The sequence below is a fragment of the Coregonus clupeaformis genome, chromosome 40 (assembly GCF_020615455.1).
Source record: "Coregonus clupeaformis isolate EN_2021a chromosome 40, ASM2061545v1, whole genome shotgun sequence".
In the NCBI taxonomy this organism is placed as follows: Eukaryota; Metazoa; Chordata; class Actinopteri; order Salmoniformes; family Salmonidae; genus Coregonus; species Coregonus clupeaformis.
The window spans coordinates 22,601,561-22,621,445 of NC_059231.1; the positions used below are offsets into that span (position 1 = coordinate 22,601,561).

At 46.9% G+C, this 19,885-nt stretch overlaps 1 protein-coding gene across 2 annotated transcripts in view; it reads left to right on the forward strand.

The window, feature by feature from the left end:
- Window positions 1-19,885, forward strand: part of LOC121571664 (anosmin-1) — a 64,732-nt gene that overhangs the window by 42,980 nt on the left and 1,867 nt on the right. The window contains exons 5-12 of one of the 2 annotated variants that reach the window (XM_041883258.1): window positions 728-912; window positions 1,336-1,465; window positions 6,509-6,711; window positions 7,872-8,019; window positions 8,263-8,397; window positions 11,466-11,554; window positions 18,414-18,585; window positions 18,843-19,063. In XM_041883258.1, the coding sequence (XP_041739192.1) occupies window positions 728-912; window positions 1,336-1,465; window positions 6,509-6,711; window positions 7,872-8,019; window positions 8,263-8,397; window positions 11,466-11,554; window positions 18,414-18,585; window positions 18,843-19,063 (1,283 nt within the window). The remainder of the gene's footprint in view (window positions 1-727; window positions 913-1,335; window positions 1,466-6,508; window positions 6,712-7,871; window positions 8,020-8,262; window positions 8,398-11,465; window positions 11,555-18,413; window positions 18,586-18,842; window positions 19,064-19,885) is intronic. The other variant, XM_041883259.1, reaches the window with a different exon arrangement.

Genomic DNA, 19,885 nt, shown 5'->3' on the forward strand with positions numbered 1-19,885 from the left:
GTGTGTACCTGTGTGTGCGTGTGTGTGTGCGTCTGTGTATGCGTGTGTTTTGACATGGAGAGAAGATAATGTAAGCTCCTCGGCTTTCCACTACCTTACATACCCAGAGGCTAACTATCTGTGTCCTCCCCAAAGAGACAGCTGGTAAAACACATTCTCTCTATCCAAGAGTATATCACGGTCCGTCACAGCACAATGACCATGCTATTGACCCAGCGGACAGTGTCTCGGACAGTGTCTGTCTCGCGGTGTCTGTCAATCTCAAATCGGTGATGTCATGTTTCTCCCAAAGTCCGTCTCACAGTGATGATGTCATATGTATGTCCTCAAGCAAACATTATCTATTATATTGACAAGATAGCCAAGTGACTGCTCTAACAATGGAAATACATGTCCTCAATGACTGAAGGCAGGCGAGATCAGGTGGGACCATTCTAGACAATGAGAGGGCAGATACGCATTTGAACAACAGGCATAACTAAGTGGTTTTTCTCAAAGTTGCCGTAATGCCATGTGATATTAGTACATTTGTAACAGCCTAAACATTCAAATAAGCCTCACGTAATTCGACACTCTCATAGACCTCCATACAAAAAAGGGCTTATCTATCTAAATCCTCTGGCTTCGCCTCTTCCTCTCTGCCTAAAGTCACTCACAGTGATGATGTCATGCCCCATTCTCTCCCAAACGCCGTCTCACAGTGATGATGTCATGTGTATGTTCTCAGGAGCACCCCTGAAGCCCAGGAAGGAGTTGGTGTTTGTGGAGCAGCTGTCCGGAGGCCTGGATATCCGCTGGTCGTCTAAGTTCAACATCTCTGTGGAGCCTGTCCTGTACGTGGTGCAGCGCCGCTGGAACTATGGCATCCACCCCAGTGAGGACGACGCCACAGAGTGGGAGACTGTGGCACAGGTAGGGCCCCACACCACACCAGGCTCCTTCTCTGAGTACCTCAATGGATTGCTCTATCATTCACATACAGTATATCATAATCAAATAATTATCCTAAATGAATTGCATGGTCAGTGATTTCTAGGAAGATAAAGAGTCAGTGATGCATTCTTTGGTGGAAAAACAAACCCTAAAACTAAACCATAATACGTTTTCCACAAAAGAGATAAACATAACAAAGCTGGTGTGCTACTCCACAGCTGTGGAAGCGCTGCACTCACTCACACTGTTGCACACTGTTGCACATTCCTTAGTCGCAGTGTCTTTGAAAGTTTGGCAAAGAGAAACAGACAGATGACTGATGAGGCAGCAACACTCACACAAGCCGCGACCCTGTGTGACCTTTAACCCCTGTGTGCCTGCTCTTTCCCTTCTGTCGCTCAGACTACAGAGGAGCGCATCCAACTGGCCGACATCAGAGCCAGCAGATGGTACCAGTTCAGAGTGGCGGCCGTTAACGTACATGGGACCCGCGGGTTTACTGCCCCCAGCAAGCACTTCCGCTCCTCCAGAGGTAGGCTACGTCTGTGTCTGGGTGGGTGTGTGTGTGTGTGTGTGTGTGTGTGTGTGAGGGTTGGGGGGTTGTGTGTGTGTGGCCCCTACTCTGAGTGTCAGTTCCTGTGTGACATCCTATCCCCTCCATTTGCTACAGTCAAGGCCTATGAACAGGTTGCGACTTTGGGACAATCCTTTACAGCCTGATTTGCCTCAGTAACGGCCAATTTCCCCATTTGTGTTAATTTGTGTTAATGTGTGTCTGTGACTTTTGCCTTAAATTCAATCAACCCTGCAGTGAGGGAAAAACCTACGCTGCAGGAACGTAACATTGTTCCTGTGCTGGAATAATCTGCAAGATTACACCCGTAATGTTCACATTTATTAAAAGCAAATAGCAAAATGGTTTTGGCACAGTGTCTTCAAAATCCATCACAACCATACGTAAGCCGTTGATTTTTCTTTCCCCTACCTGACAAACCTGAACCTTAAATCGGATTAGCATTTGCTAAGCATTCCTCGCCCCTCCGTCCCTAAAGTTGTCCGTTGAGCTAAATGGAAATTGATGCACACTGATGCCAAACAGAGCACAGAGAGTCATCAGAAACCCCTGTGTGTGCAGAACATGTACTTTTCTGCATAGCGATGCAACCAGACCTTTGTACGTTTAACTCTTCAAAGGTGGGGCTTTCCCTCTTTACAGCCGTATAAAATGTAATATGTCTGAATTAGTCAGGATATTGCAGGCTTCAACTGCATGTAAGTTATTGTCTGGCTTCCAGGGAGAATGAGGTAAGGTAGGCTGCTCAGTGCTTCAGATCTGTGCTACAGATTATCACTGTGTTTGATAGTGGGCTGAGGCTGTGCTGATGCCTGTACTACTCTGAGTGTTCCCACTTTGAATGACACTAAATAGCTCTTTAGTCTGGATTACAGGTTTATGAATGTAATATTGTGTTTAGGTTTAATCTGATGTTGAACAGATAGGGCCTGTTGGTTTGAGGTGTAGAGGCAGAGCTGTGTGTAGCGTACTGCAGTGCACTTGGATCAAGTTGAACTGGCTCAGGATTTGGCCCTTCGTCAGGAGTTCTTGTGGTGTGTTTGCTTTACCAACATGCCTTTGCGTGGAGATTTTGTCTAGCAGGGACCACCTTTGTCTTCATCTTCAATATGAATAGCTGAGGAAGTAATTAATGATTTTTTTACATAGTCTATGACAGGATAATGGTGCAACATTCACCAGGGAACCAAAACAAACCACCTTGCTTCGTGCAAAGGCTGAAGTCATCCTCATGTGTTTTGTGGTAGCGGTAACTACAGTGAGGGAAAAAAGTATTTGATCCCCTGCTGATTTTGTACGTTTGACAAAAAAATGATCAGTCTATCATTTTAATGGTAGGTTTATTTAAACAGTGAGAGACAGAATAACAACAACAAAAATCCAGAAAAACGCATGTAAAAAATGTTATAAATTGATTTGCATTTTAATGAGGGAAATAAGTATTTGACCCCCTCTCAATCAGAAAGATTTCTGGCTCCCAGGTGTCTTTTATACAGGTAACGAGCTGAGATTAGGAGCACACTCTTAAAGGGAGTGCTCCTAATCTCAGCTTGTTACCTGTATAAAAGACACCTGTCCACAGAAGCAATCAATCAATCAGATTCCAAACTCTCCACCATGGCCAAGACCAAAGAGCTCTCCAAGGATGTCAGGGACAAGATTGTAGACCTACACAAGACTGGAATGGGCTACAAGACCATCGCCAAGCAGCTTGGTGAGAAGGTGACAACAGTTGGTGCGATTATTCGCAAATGGAAGAAACACAAAAGACCTGTCAATCTCCCACGGCCTGGGGCTCCATGCAAGATCTCACCTTGTGGAGTTGCAATGTTCATGAGAACGGTGAGGATTCAGCCCAGAACTACACGGGAGGATCTTGTCAATGATCTCAAGGCAGCTGGGACCATAGTCACCAAGAAAACTATTGGTAACACACTACGCCGTGAAGGACTGAAATCCTGCAGCGCCCGCAAGGTCCCCCTGCTCAAGAAAGCACATACACAGGCCTGTCTGAAGTTTGCCAATGAACATCTGAATGACTCAGAGGAGAACTGGGTGAAAGTGTTGTGGTCAGATGAGACCAAAATGGAGCTCTTTGGCATCAACTCAACTCGCCGTGTTTGGAGGAGGAGGAATGTTGCCTATGACCCCAAGAACACCATCCCCACCGTCAAACATGGAGGTGGAAACATGCTTTGGGGGTGTTTTTCTGCTAAGGGGACAGGACAACTTCACCGCATCAAAGGGACGATGGACGGGGCCATGTACCGTCAAATCTTGGGTGAGAACCTCATTCCCTCAGCCAGGGCATTGAAAATGGGTCGTGGATGGATATTCCAGCATGACAATGACCCAAAACACATGGCCAAGGCAACAAAGGAGTGGCTCAAGAAGAAGCACATTAAGGTCCTGGAGTGGCCTAGCCAGTCTCCAGACCTTAATCCCATAGAAAATCTGTGGAGGGAGCTGAAGGTCCGAGTTGCCAAACGTCAGGCTCGAAACCTTAATGACTTGGAGAAGATCTGCAAAGAGGAGTGGGACAAAATCCCTCCTGAGATATGTGCAAACCTGGTGGCCAACTACAAGAAACGTCTGACCTCTGTGATTGCCAACAAGGGTTTTGCCACCAAGTACTAAGTAATGTTTTGCAGAGGGGTCAAATACTTATTTCCCTCATTAAAATGCAAATCAATTTATAACATTTTTTAAATTCGTTTTTCTGGATTTTTTTGTTGTTATTCTGTCTCTCACTGTGGCGCAGTGGTCTAAGGCGCCGCATCGCAGTGCTAACTGTGCCACTAGAGATCCTGGTTCGAATCCAGGCTCTGTCGTAGCCGGCCGCGACCGGGAGACCCATGGGGCGGCGCACAATTGGCCCAGCGTCGTCCAGGGTAGGGGAGGGAATGGCCGGCAGGGATGTAGCTCAGTTGATAGAGCATGGCGTTTGCAACGCCAGGGTTGTGGGTTCGATTCCCACGGGGGGGCCAGTATTAAAAAAAATAATATATATATATATGTATTCACTAACTGTAAGTCGCTCTGGATAAGAGCGTCTGCTAAATGACTTAAATGTAAATGTAAAAATAAACCTACCATTAAAATTATAGACTGATCATGTCTTTGTCAGTGGGCAAACGTACAAAATCAGCAGGGGATCAAATACTTTTTTCCCTCACTGTACATGCTGCCTGAATGACCTTCCTTGTCATTTATATTGTAACATGCAGTCCCCTGGGTGTTCTGACGGGCTGCGTGACATCACCAGACACCAAGTGGAAACCGGATTGTGCTGCAGGCCTGGAAACAGACCTCCAATCAGTCCCATCAGTCTCACAACGCTGATGGATGGATGAGAGCTGTCACAGATTTGATGAGCGATTGATTTTGTCATTCCATTGTTATTTACATAGCTCAGCCTGATCATCTGATTGCAATTTCTCACCACCATACTTTGTTTGGGCAATTTGCAAAAAACTCACTGCTTATTTATATAGCATGGATAACATTAGCTGGTTCACTCTGAAACGATGTGTCCAATTGCACTTTGAAACCACCTCAAATGTATTTCAGGTGGAGAGGGAAGGAAGGGGTGATGAGCTAACAGTAACAGGGCTGTAGTCTCCATCATTTTCTCATTTAGAGCCCATTCCCTCTGGTCTGGCATCTGGCCCTACCTCTGCCTGGCCTTGCCTGGGACCCCTGGCCCTGGCCCTGCCTCTGCCTGGCCCTGCCTCTACCTGGCCCTGCCTGTGACCCCTGGCCCTGCCTCTGCCTGGCCCTGCCTGGGACCCCTGGCGCTGCCTCTGCCTGGCTCTGCCTGGCCCTGCCTCTGCCTGGCCCTGCCTGGGACCCCTGGCCCTGCCTCTGCCTGGCCCTGCCTCTGCCTCTGCCTCTGCCTGGCCCTGCCTGGGACCCCTGGCCCTGCCTCTGCCTGGCCCTGCCTGGGACCCCTGGCCCTGCCTCTGCCTGGCTCTGCCTGGCCCTGCCTCTGCCTGGTCCTGCCTGGGACCCCTGGCCCTGCCTCTGCCTGGCCCTGCCTGGGACGCCTGGCCCTGCCTCTGCCTGGCCCTGGCCCTGCCTCTGCCTGGCCCTGCCTGGGACCCCTGGCCCTGCCTCTGCCTGGTCCTGCCTCTGCCTGGCCCTGCCTGGGACCCCTGCCTCTGCCTCTGCCTGGCCCTGCCTCTGCCTGGCCCTGCCTGGGACCCCTGGCCTGACATCAGTACTGACTATATGCGGCAGCCGGCAGCAATCCTGGGGCAGACCCCATCTGGCCAGCCTCAAAACCAGCTCCGAAACAGCATCTTACACACGCACGCACGCACACTCGGACGTACACACACACACACACGCGCACTAGGTAGAGTCAAGTTAAGATGGAATGTGAAGGTTGAGCCAAAGTGAGCAGAATGTGTTTGGTGACCGTTGAGCCGAGCTCTCCGTCCTGTGTAACGCTGTCATAGACGTGACATGACACCTGTCATAACATTTCATGACAGATTGTCAGTGGTGGACTAATGACTTTACACCATCATACTGGCTGGGCACCTCTCATATGGGCCCCTCTTATTCTGGCCTCTCAGCTGCACTGCAAAGCTGTCTCAACTGGTAAAAATGTATCCTGGTTAGATACATTAAACCAAACGTCTGACATGATTTTAATCAAGGATAAACACATTTATGTGGTTAATTGATCGTCCCTTCTAGTTGATTTTTTTTACATTGGTCTGTGAATCACCAGCCACTCATTAGCACCAAAAAGACATTGCTGCTGTCAGTTTTCTGCTGCCGCCGTTATTTGTGGTCGCTCCCAAATTGGACAAACAAAAACAGCTCTGACACGATCTCTTTCTGTCTTCCATTGAGAAACAATAGTCTTTCTGTATCTAACATTATCCTCCTCAGTCAGTCCCTGTGTTAAAGCCTAACAGCTGGAGGGAGAGAGAAGGAGAACTGCGGTGAATTACATGACATTACAGTACTGTGTTCCTGGTCTCTCTCCAGATCCCGCCGCCCCTCCCAGACCGACCAGCCTGTGTGTTACCAACACGCTGGGTGCTGAGGGGACGGTGACAGCCCGTCTTAACTGGACCCTGCCCGAGGAGCCCGACATCCCCGTCCATCACTACAAAGTCTTCTGGAGCTGGACCGTTCCCGGCAAGTCGCTGGTGCCGTCCAAGAAGAAGAGGAGGAAGACCACCAACGGGGTAAGCATCGGCTCTTCTCTTCCCATCTGGGTGATGTGTCGGCGGGTTGGGAGGCCAGACACCCGAGGGCCTGGACGGGCCTGGACGGGCTGGTTGTATCAGACCCATCTGAAGCTCAGCCTCGCTCCCCTAGTCTCTGCACTGTAAATAAGAACCACAAGCCCCACAATGGAAAAAGATCAGCAACGTAAGGCATTTAAATACATAAACTCTTAAAGCTATCGCTCATGCAGCACGGCACACTGCAGGCCATTTTCATTGTTTTATTTCCTCAAACAAATTAAACTCCCCTTAAACGCTTGGTTAAGCTTTGAAAGAAAACATAACATATAATGTTTTCCTCATTTACGGCTAGATAAATCTTACAGTGTCACGAAGATGTGTTCCTTGGATAACTTAACCCAAATTTGTCAAGGTTACTATTGTTTAGACTGACTACTGGTAACCTAGGATAAGTCCAGCTCCTTTAGCCCAGTGGTTTCTTAGTAATTGGATAACAATGAATAAACTGTCAAATGAAGTGGTATAACAAGTGCAATAGTCTCAAATGTCTGTTTAGCTTAGCATCGCTATGAAGAATAAAGCAAAAACGCTATTGTCTAGACAGTCCTGCCACTTGTGCTGATTTAGAATCCGGAATTAGTGTTGGTAACCAGATGCAGATGTGGCGTGGAGGTGAGAAAGCTGGGAGACACCAGATATCTATTGACACATGTACTGCTGGTTTCCACTTTGGCACCTCAGGGCTTTGAAAGCTACCTGCTGATGGTGGAATGTCAAAACAAGCACTGGTCAATAACTGGAGCCTATCAGGCCCATGCTGCTGGAGGAATGCTGAGACCTAAACCCAACGTAATGAAGCCCCAGGGGATGGGGATAACACGGCTCCCTCACACGGACCGTAAAGCCTCAGGCCTGGGACTCTATCACTATCTCCTCTCTCTCCATGTTGGTTTAGACCAGCACACGTGTTCCCAATAAGGATGGTTCTTATTCCCAAAGACCTGGCTTGGGCTGGGACTGGGACTGGGCTAGCCTGGGCTGGGACTGGAATGGCCTAGACTAGACTGGGACAGGGATCTGAGTCATCTGGTTTGAGTGACATGACTGTGGTCTGGCCACATTGGCTGTGGTTGACGTGGTGTTGTCTCTGGTTTCAGGCCCAGAGCTGGGTGGATCTGGAGGGCCTGCTGACTAACAATAACTACACAGTGGAGCTGCAGGCAGTCACCTACTGGGGTCAGGTTCGTCTGAAGAGCTCCAAGGCATCGCTCCTCTTCAGCACCGCCACCCAGAACAACGACTCTGGTAAGGCATCATGGGACATTGAGTCTCAACAAGGCTGTACTCATCTGACTTAGTGATAAATAATTATGCTGTTTGATAGTTTTTATGAATTCATTTTACAGTATTTATTAGCATAACTATTGGTACGATCATAGATGTTTAAACATACTGTTACCTTCCCATATTAGAGCTTAGAGCTGCATTTTGAGCTTTTATGAGATGAACTGGACTAGAAATCAGATGTATTTTCCTTCTCCAACCCAGTGAAAGAGAAGGAGGAGGTGATGATGCCCGTTGGCTCCACCCTTGGTAAGCGCCCGGCCGGCCCTCTAGAGGTGGGGACACCCTTCTACCAGGACGGCCAGCTACAGGTCCGCATTTACTGGAAGAACCGGGGAGGTACGTACCGTATTATTGTACCGTATGTGGGCCTTGGCGCCTACCCTACTGTAATTACCACATCATTCTGCCCTTCATCAGGCACCCTTCATTCTTTTATTGGCTAATCAATGTCTACACGTGAACCAGGAGGAGCGGAGGTCTAGGAGGTTCTGTTAGCTGAAGAACAATAAACACAGGGAACGAGGGGAGCTCTGTATGATGGGGTTTATTGACAGCTGTAGTTAATATGAGCCCTCTCTCATATTAGTGTTGAAACCGTCAATTTTGTTTTAAAGACCTGACATCACCCTCCAGAAACACACACACAAGGAGGACGTGAAAGGGTTAAAACATTCACCGAAAAATTCTCGCACAGCAGTGTCCACATACTCCTTAGACTCCGTTCCCCAGCCCCTACGAAAATATGGAAACCTTGAAAGGCGTGCTCCAAAGGTAGCCTGTCAAGACCCATTCACTGGACTATGTTATGTTGCTAATATATGTCATCGCCCAAGCCAAGCTCCACAGAGTGGAGGCAGGAATGCCCAGGCTGGCCTGGCTGGGGAGAGGAGAGGAGAGGCCCAGTGGTGTTTCTGATGGAGAGGCCATCTGCTGAATCGCAGAGAGAGAGAGAAAGAGACAGAGAAGAGAGGGAGAGTCTTCCTGGTCCAGAGTGATTAGCAGGGCTGGCCCGGGCTCTGGAGGCTGAGTGATTGTGACTGGGTTGGCTAAGCTTTCAGTCCCAGAGTGTTGTGGAGTTAGTTCTGGGCTCGCCCCATGGCCTAGCTTGGGTGGATGACTACAGTCCTAGTCTGGCAGGGTGGTGGTGTGGTGGGCACAGACTGGCTCTGGGTCTCCGTCTGACCACCCGGGTTATACTGGAGGAAAGAGAGAGAGCGAGAAACCTGGTCACTGATAGCCTAGGATCAGGTTTCTCTTCATCAGACTCTGTGTTCAGAACTTCAGACTGAAGGACAGATTAACTGAACGCTGCTGATTACTGCACTCACTCATTCTGAGGCAGCTCAACATTGGGACCCATCTGGTCTAGTAGTAATGTCTGTGCTGTTTCATGAGACAGGTTTATAAAGGAGTGTCTCAGAGGATGAGATAGTGTATCACTGCCTGGCTCACACACAGAAACAGACACACAGACCCACAGACACAGAGAGACCCACAGACACAGAGAGACCCACAGACACAGAGAGACCCACAGACACAGAGAGACCCACAGACACAGAGAGAGAGAGAGAGAGAGAGAGAGAGAGAGAGAGAGAGAGAGAGAGAGAGAGAGAGAGAGAGAGAGAGAGAGAGAGAGAGAGAGAGAGAGAGAGAGAGAGAGAGAGAGAGAGAGAGAGAGAGAGAGAGAGAGAGAGAGAGAGAGAGAGAGAGAGAGAGAGAGAGAGAGAGAGAGAGAGAGAGAGAGAGAGAGAGAGAGAGAGAGAGAGAGAGAGAGAGAGAGAGAGAGAGAGAGAGAGAGAGAGAGAGAGAGAGACAGACAGACAGACAGACAGACAGACAGACAGACAGACAGACAGACAGACAGACAGACAGACAGACAGACAGACAGACAGACAGACAGACAGACAGACAGACAGACAGACAGACAGACAGTAATAGCGGCGGCGGTCAGTAGACTTCTGAGGCAAGCTCTCAGCCATGATTTATGTAACTCTGCCGCGCTGCTCTATACCTGATTTAATGTTCCTTCCCTTGTTTTACATACCTCTTCCTCTCTGTCAGCTCGGCTACGCATATCTTGTTTATTCCCGCTTCCCCTTAATTCCTCTCTTCTACTTCCAAACTGCTGGGAGGCTGAGCACGCCAGATCCGTGTCGAAACCTTCAAAGGCCTCCTTTTATCTCCCGACCGCAATCCAGGCTCCTGCCAAGGGCTAACACAGCGTAACTAAATTATTAATCGGAGAAGTATAATTTCACATCTGAACACACACAGCCAGATGAATAATAATTCCTGTAAAATAACAGGGGGCAATGGGAGCATAAACAGTGCTGATTAGCCTATGAGGGACTACGGTTTAGTAATGAAGCGAACTGGGGCTGGGGCCGAGGTTTGGGACTGGCGCTGGGGCTGGTTCACCATTGCTGAGGGTAGGCCTTTAAACATGGCCACGTTCCGCTGATGAGATGGTTCAACACAACATTTAGGATAAATATTTGAATGTACGTATTTAGTCAAATTCAAATGCTTTTTATTTATTCTTTTATTATGGTGACATTAGTGTAATATTGAGATGAGTCACAGTAGGAAATTTAAGAATCGTGTTTTAAAGCATTTCACCAGATAGTGTTTCAGCAGCATCTGTTGATGCCTGATAAGATCAGACTGATGGTGGGACAGTAATAGAGAGTACTCAGACACTGACTGGGTGTTATTGTAAGATCATTTATTATACGATAAGATCATTTTATCCAACAAGCATGAATCATGTCTGATAATCTTTGTCATGGGTCCTTTGTTGTTGTTTTTGCACCAGGTCATTGAGTACGCTCTCATCTCTCTCTTCCTCCTCCTCCTCTCTCTTCCTCCTCCTCCTCTCTCTCTTCCTCCTCCTCCTCTCGCTCTTCCTCCTCCTCCTCCTCATCTCTCCTCCTCCTCCTCCTCATCTCTCCTCCTCCTCATCTTTCTTCCTCCTCCTCTCTCTTCCTCCTCCTCCTCTTCTCTCTCTTCCTCCTCCTCCTCTTCTCTCTCTTCCTCCTCCTCCTCTTCTCTCTCTTCCTCCTACTCCTCCTCTCTCTTCCTCATCTCCCTCTTCCTCATCTCTCTCTTCCTCCTCCTCCTCTCTCTCTTCCTACTCCTCCTCTCTCTCTTCCTACTCATCCTCTCTCTCTTCCTCCTCCTCATCTCTCTCTTCCTCCTCCTCATCTCTCTCTTCCTCCTCCTCATCTCTCTCTTCCTCATCTCTCTCTTCCTCCTCCTCCTCCTCTCTCTCTTCCTCATCCTCATCTCTCTCCTCCTCCTCCTCAACTCTCTTCCTCCTCTCTCTCTTCCTCCTCATTTCTCTCCTCCTCCTCCTCCTCTCTCTCTTCCTCCTCCTCCTCTCTGTCTTCCTCCTCTCCTTCCAGATCCTCTGGTGAGTCGTTACCATGTCCAGTGGATGCCTGAGTACTGCATCCACAACGAGACCAGAGGACCAGAGAAGTCAGTCACACAGGTCCGTCTCATACCCCAAATCATCCTTCTATCAAAGTACGGTCATTGCTCCAAGTGTGTGTGGCTGTGTCTGGTTCAAAACATGAAGCAGATTTAATTTATTTAGGAAAGCAGCCCTAGTGTCGGAAACAAACATCATGTTGTCATCCAGAGTCACGTTTATTTATTTTCCAAGCTATAGCACACTATTTGACATACAGTAGGTTTTTAAAGGACCAAAGAGTTTGGTCTGCTTTGTGTTTTCATTTTTGTCAAGGAAAGAATATTGCGATGCTGGTATTGTCACAGCCCTACAACTCAGTGGTATGCAAAGTGCCCGCCAGCTTTTTGTCTGGTATTAAGAAAATACATCTCGTGTAAAGAAAAGGGCCCCACTCAGCGCCTCAGTCCTGCTGTGTAGCTTTGCAGCGGGTAAATCAGTGACTGTTGTTTTGATTATGACTCAGTCGGTGTGGTCAAATGTGGTGCGCTGCCCAATAAAACACATTTACTAAAACAATGTTTTCCAGAATGGGGGACCATGCACCCCCAGCATGAGCACATTGGGTGCAGGGGCTGTGTGTGTGTGAGCTTTTTTCTCTCTCTGTGGGTCCGTGTGTGTGTGGGTCCGTGTGTGTGTGTGGGGGTCCGTGTGTGCGAGTTTGGTTTGGGGTTGGGTGTGGCGCTGATTGAACTCGGCGCTGTTCCAGAATGGCATAGGCCTGGCAATTAACACATTCTTCAGGGAGCCCTTCTCTGGTTGCTAGGAAATACACATCCTTTTTGTATAGATCGCTGGGAAGGATTCCAGCACGGCGCTTGTACTTGTCTCTTGTGTGTGAACATGGCGCCTTGGTTGGTTTTTAATCAGGGCTGTTGCATATCAGAGAGAACACACTCACCCTCTGAGTTCACGACTATTAGTGTAGAATGTCATTATTACAAATGCAAGATTTAATTCCAGTAAGCTACTAAGAGAGGCACATCCGATGCTTAAAAGGGGTCTCTTTGCTGTTATACAGATTAAAACCATCCATTTTCGGTGGATTGACAATGGAACCCTGTTTAAAGTATGCTCCTTTTTAAATGAAGCCATACAGAGTTGGCTACAATTCAAATGCTATCCTCCAGAAAAGGCAGAACAGTTATTACAGCAAATAATATGGCTAAACTTCAATGTACTGATTGAGGGTGAACCAATGTTTTTGAAGAGAATGTATAGTATAAGGTATCATGTTTATGATGTACATTGTAATCAATGATGTTAAAATTGTCATACAAGCAATTAATCAAGGTGTATGGAGATGTATGCTCAATACAAAATTATAACCAACTCATCGCAGCTCTGCCACAAAAATGGAAGAGGCAATTACTTAAAAGAGAAAAGAGTTTGTCTTCCACCAATAAAAAATCATAAATGGTTTAAAATGACCAATATAAATTGTAAAATGTGTCAGTTTCATTTACAGTCAAGAGGGTTAACAACTATGCCGCATAAAATTCAAGATAGTTGGGAACAGATTTATATCCCAATACCATGGCATCGGGTTTATGAACTGATATACAAAACAACAATTGACGCATGAATCCTTTATTTTCAATTTAAGCTATTATATAACATTCTCACTATAAAAATAATGCTCTGTATATGTGGCATTGAACAGTCAGCCTTGTGCAGGCTCTGCCACGCGGAAACAGAATCAATAGAAGATCTCTTTTGGTACTGTCCATCATGGCTTGTTTTTGGAGTCAGGTCCAGGAATGGTTGTTATGTCATAATATCAGAGTGCGGTTGGACCACAGTCAGTCAATAGGAAATATCATTGTGCTCTTGGGTAAAATTGTGCTCTTGGGGGAAATTTAGACAGAAATGTTGCAGATGGGGAGGTTCAAGTCCCTAGTGAGACACCATGGTAGAATGAAGGGATGTATTTCATGAGGAAATGGTAGAATGATAATAATAATAATAATATGCCATTTAGCAGACGCTTTTATCCAAAGCGATTTACAGTCATGCGTGCATACATTTTTACGTATGGGTGGTCCCGGGGATCGAACCCACTACCCTGGCGTTACAAGCGCCATGCTCTACCAATTGAGCTACAGAGGACCATGCACTGTCAACTGTGGGATCTGTGGCTGTCTACCGAGAAAAATGGGTTGATCTGTGGCTGTCTTAAGGTTGGAATTAATGAGTGTGGGAATAAATACATAGAGTGCCTTCGGCAAGTATTCAGACCCCTTGACTTTTTCCACATTGTGTTACGCCACAGCCTTATTCTAAAATGGATTTTAAAAAAAAGAATCCTCAGCAATCTACACACAATACCCCATAATGACAAAATGAAAACAGGCTTTTAGAAATTTTGCAAATGTATTAAAAATAAAAAACAGAAATACATTATTTATATAAGTATTCAGACCCTTTGCATCCCGTTTCCATTGATCATCCTTGATGTTTCTACAACTTGATTGGAGTCCAACTGTTGTAAATTAAATTGATTTGACATGATTTGGAAAGGCACACCTGTCTATATAAGATCCCACAGTTGACAGTGCATGTCAGAGCAAAAACCAAACCTTGATGTCGAAGGAATTGTCTGTAGAGCTCAGAGACAGGATTGTGTCGAGGCACAGATCTGAGGAAGGGTACCAAAACATTTCTGCAGCATTGAAGGTCCCAAAGAACACAGTGACCTCCATCATTCTTAAATGGAAGAAGTTTGGAACCACCAAGACTCTTCCTAGAGCTGGCCGCCCGGCCAAACTGAACAATCGGGACAGAAGGGCCTTGGTCAGGGAGGTGACCAAGAATCCGATAGTCAGTCTGACAGAGCTCTAGAGTTCTTCTGTGGAGATGGGAGAACCTTCCAGAAGGACAGCCATCTCTGCAGCACTCCACCAATTAGGCCTTTATGGTAGAGTGGCCAGACGGAAGCCACTCCACAGTAAAAGGCACATGACAGCCCGCTTGGAGTTTGCCAAAAGGCACCTAAAGACTCTCTCAGACCATGGGAAACAAGATTCTCTGGTCTGATGAAACTAAGATTTAACTTTTTTGCCTCTCCCTCGTCCTCCATTTGGCAAATCTGACCATAGTACTATCCTCCTGATTCCTGCTTACAAGCAAAAACTAAAGCAGGAAGTACCAGTCACTCGCTCAATATGAAAGTGGTCAGATGACATGGATGCTACGCTACAGGACTGTTTTGCTAGCACAGACTGGAATAAGTTCCGGGATTCATCCAATGGCATTGAGGAGCATACCACCTCAGTCACCGGCTTCATCAATAAGTGCATCGACGATGTCGTCCCCACAGTGACCGTACGTACATATCCCAACCAGAAGCCATGGATTACAGGCAACATCCACACAGAGCTAAAGGCTAGAGCTGCCGCTTTCAAGGAGTGGGACACTAATCAGGATGCTTATAAGAAATCCCACTATGCCCTCAGACTAACCATCAAACAGGCAAAGCGTCAATACAGGACTAAGATTGAATCCTACTGCACCGGCTCTGACGCTTGTCGGATGTGGCAGGGCTTGCAAACTATTACAGACTACAAAGGGAACGAGCCTACCAGACGAGCTAAATGCCTTTTTATGCTCGCTTCGAGGCAAGCAACACTGAAGCACGCATGAGATCACCAGCTGTTTTGGACGACTGTGTGATCACGCTCTCCTTAGCCGATGTGAACAAGACCTTTAAACAGGTCAACATTCACAAGGCCGCAGGGCCAGACGAAATACCAGAACGTTTACTCAGAACATGCGCGGACCTACTGGCAAGTGTCTTCACTGACATTTTCAACCTCTCCCTGACCGAGTCTGTAATACCTACATGTTTCAAGCAGACCACCATAGTCCTTGTGTCCAAGAAAGCAATGGTAACCTGCCTAAATGACTACCGCCCCGTAGCACTCATGTCGGTAGCCATGAAGTGCTTTGAAAGGCTGGTCATGGCTCACATCAACACCATCATCCCGGAAACCCTAGACCCACTCCAATTCACATACCGCCCCAACAGATCCACAGATGACGCAATCCCAATCGCACTGCACACTGCCCTTTCCCACCAGGACAAAAGGAACACCTATGTGAGAATGCTGTTCATTGACTACAGCTCAGTGTTCAACACCATAGTGCCCACAAAGCTCATCACTAAGCTAAGGACTCTGGGACTAAACACCTGCCTCTGCAACTGGATCCTGGACTTCCTGACTGGCCGCCCCCAGGTGGTAAGGGTAGGCAACAACACATCTGTCACGCTGATCTTCAACACGGGGGCCCCTCAGGGGTGCGTGGTTAGTCTCCTCCTGTACTCCCTGTTCACCCATGACTGTGTGGCCAAGCACAACTCCCAACACCATCATTAAGTTTGCTGACGACACAACAGTGGTAGGCCTGATAACCGACAACAATGAGACAGCCTATAGAGAGGAGGTCAGAGACCTGGCAGGGTGGTGCCAGGTCAACAACCTCTCCCTCAACGTGAGCAAGAATAAGGAGATGATCGTGGACTACAGGAAAAGCAGGGCCAAACACGCCCCCATTTACACCGACGGGGCTGTAGTGGGCGGGTCAAGAGTTTCAAGTTCCTTAGTGTCCACATCACCAACAAACTATCATGGTCCAAACACACCAAGACAGTCATGAAGAGGGCACGACAAAACCTTTTCCCCCTCAGGAGACTGAAAAGATTTGGCATGGGTCCTCAGATCCTCAAAAAGTTATACAGCTGCACCATCGAGAGCATCCTGACTGGTTGGATCACCACCTGGTATGGCAACTGCTCGACATCCGACAGTAAGGCGCTGCAGAAGGTAGTGCGTACAGCCCAGTACATCACTGGGGCCAAGCTTCCTGCTATCCAGGCCCAAAAATGTTTTAACGATTCCAGTCACCCAAGTCATAGACTGTTCTCTTTGCTACTGCACGGCAATCGGTAATGGTGTGCCAAGTCTAGGTCCAAAAGGCTCCTTAACAGCTTCTACCCCCAAGCCATAAGACTGCTGAACAATTAATCAAACGGCCACCCGGACTATTTACATTGACACACTGCTGCTACTCGCTGTTATTATCAATGCATAGTTACTTTACCCCTACCTACATGTACAAATTACCTCGACTAACCTGTACACCCGCACATTGACTCGGTACCGGTACTCCTTGATAAAGCCTCTGTATTGTTATTTTATTGTGTTACTTTTTTATTGTATTTTTTTTATTTTTTTTATTTTGTAAATATTTTCTTAACCCTATTTCTTGAACTGCATTGTTGGTTAAGGGCTTTTAAGTAAGCATTTCACTGTAAGGTCTACACCTGTTGTATTCGGCGCATGTGACAAATAAAATTAGATTTTCTTTGAATGCCAAGCATCACGTCTGGAGGAAACCAGGCACCATCCGTACGGTGAAGCATGGTGGTGGCAGCATCATGCTGTGGGGATGTTTTTCAGCGGCAGGGACTGAGAGACTAGTCAGGATCAAGGCAAAGATGAACGGAGCGAAGTACAGAGAGATCCTTGATGAAAACCTGCTCCAGATTACTCAGACTGGGGTGAAGGTTGACTATCCAACAGGACAACGACCCTAAGCACACAGCCAAGACAACGCAGGAGTGGCTTCGGGACAAGTCTCTGAATGTCCTTGAGAGGCCCAGTCAGAGCCCAGACATGAACCCGATTGAACATCTCTGGAGAGACCTGAAAATAGCTGTGCAGCTACGCTCCCCATCCAACCTGACGGAGCTTGAGAAGATCTGCAGAGAAGAATGGGAGAAACTACCCAAATACAAGTGTGCCAAGCTTGTAGCGTCATACCCAAGAAGAACCGAGGCTGTAATCGCTGCCAAATGTGCTTCAACAAAGTACTGAGTAAAGGGTCTGAATACTTATGTTAATGTTATATTTCATTATTTTTTTTATTAGCAAAATTGTATAAAAAACAGTTTTTGCTTTGTCATTATGGGGTATTGTGTGTAGATTGTTGAGGGGAAAAAACGATTTAATCAATTTTAGAATAAGGCTGTAACCTAACAAAATGTGGAAAAAGTCAAGTGGTCAGAATACTTTCCGAAGGCACTGTACACACGCACAGTATAATGTTTGAGGTCCTCCAATCAGGGGTGAGGGTGGGGATGTGATTATTGTATGTTTTGCATTTAGTTATTTATGTTTTCTGTTTTGCTTTCACGCAGTGAGCGGTGGGTGTGCTGGTCCTGGTGGTTATGGGTACGCTCGCTTCTATGCCCGCCTGGGCGTTGGGTGGGGCTTGGTCCTTCCCGCCCTTGGAATATTCCTTTGGGCCGGGACGAGGGCTTCGCCCTGCAGGTGTTTTGGGATGGGTGGGGGCAAGCGCACCCAATGAACAGACTGATGGGAGCGGCAATTCGTATTATTTTGTATTATATTATATTGTTGTTGTTTTTAATAAAAAGATCAGCAACTCAGCAGGAAATCTTCATGTTTCCTGGAAAAAGAGGGAGGCTATTAATGTCTGAAACAAGGCTGTGGCATTAGAATGCAGAAAATAATTAATTAACATTGAATGTACATGTCATTTTCATTTCAAATTACCTCGAAATGCACTTGGGTCCCCTCGTCTTTATCAAATACCCCCTTTTATATTTGTGTTACACTTGGAACCCATAAAAATAATATAATCAGTTTGCGTTGTAGTTTGAATGGAGGACTAGTGGGTTAACCACTAAAATGTGACTGTTCAAAGTGGTTCAGTAATGTGGGCCATGTTCCAGGGCATAGGGAGGGAACCTGATCTCTTGGCTCCATGTATTTAATTATCTGTGGTGGTTCCCCGGGACGTGACCTGGGCGACATCATGTCAGGGCTCTGAACGTTTAATGTGTCTCTTGGCTCAGGAGAACTACATCAACCTCCCGGGCCTGCTCTTCTCCTGCAAGTACAAAGTCACTGTTCACATGCTCAAGTCCAAGAGGCGCACCAAGGATGAGAGCACCACCTTCCTCACCCCATCCTGCGCCACCATCAAGAGCAAGAGCCACAAACACATCCCCTGTCCCGGGGAGGGAGGTGAGTCAGCTGCTCAGTACAACCAGGTCATGTTATGGTCCTACTCTTATTGTCATGTTGCATTATGTGCCAGACTCCTAAGTTCTCCACACGGTTGTTGAAAGATGCTTCTTCTTCTCATGTTATAGTAGATTTTTGCCTTATTTATTTACTGTGACTAATTTCTTCCCACCATAGCCTATACAGTTTATATTCTGCCAAGAACACATGTCCATCAAACAAGTATTTTTCAACATAGTTATTCCGAACTCTCTCAGCAGCCCCACTTCCCAAAGTGTTGGCTAAGCCGGAGAATCTGACGGCATCCTTCTCCATCCACGAGGGAAACATCACTGGCAACTTTCTGTGGCGGGTGTCACAGGTCCTGGCCCATCAACGAATCACAGGCTTCCAGGTCACCTGGGCCGAGGTCACCACTGAGAGCCGACAAAACAGCCTGCCCAACAGCCTCATCTCCCAGTCCCAGATCCTGCCTCCAGTGAGTCTATTCAACTCCGTTATATTCAAATAACTATTATTCCTGTAACGGAAATTCTTCTTTGGAAAGGTACATGCACTCACTCACTTTTTAGAATTGTTTATACCAGGATGTGACTATTGTAATGTATTTGCTTTTGCTGTAGGACACAAAAGCTTAGCAAGGATTTGAAAGAAAATATTATCAAGAATATATTGTACTTTTCCCAGGGATACTGCCCTCTGTGTGCTGAAAGAATAAGTGCTATCTTCAGCATTTCATTATACAATGCCTGCCAGGAGTGGAGGTAATTTAAGGATACACTGCATTGCCCTCTTTACATGAAGAACTAGATAAGCAGTGGTGTGCACTCACAGAGAGAGAGATCTGAGGGAGGGGTGCTGAGTCCCGTTAGAAGTTCTCCTCCTCCCGTGTTTCATCTACCTTCCCTGCTTCCTCTTTCATCCTGTATGAGCGCGCTGCAAAACCCACTGTTTTACATAATCTACTCGATCAACAACACGCTCCGCCTGTCTGCGCCACCCAGTGAGCCGCTCGCAGCTCTAAAAATAAAAACACCCATCACTACACTCAGTTTATCAGGCAGGGAAAGAGAGAAAACAGGATAAATATTTATTTGCCTCTGTGGCTGAATAGAGAGCAGATGGTGGATGGGATATAGCCCAGGTTTAGTCAACAGCTAATTCAACATGTTAACATCAGAACGGACAAAAACTCTAGACTTCTATGTGAAAAAAGTTATACGGGGACCAGAAAGTGATACTACCCGAAGTCCAACCAAGATGAATGCTTTAAACAACAGTCAACTGTATATGAGAAAGG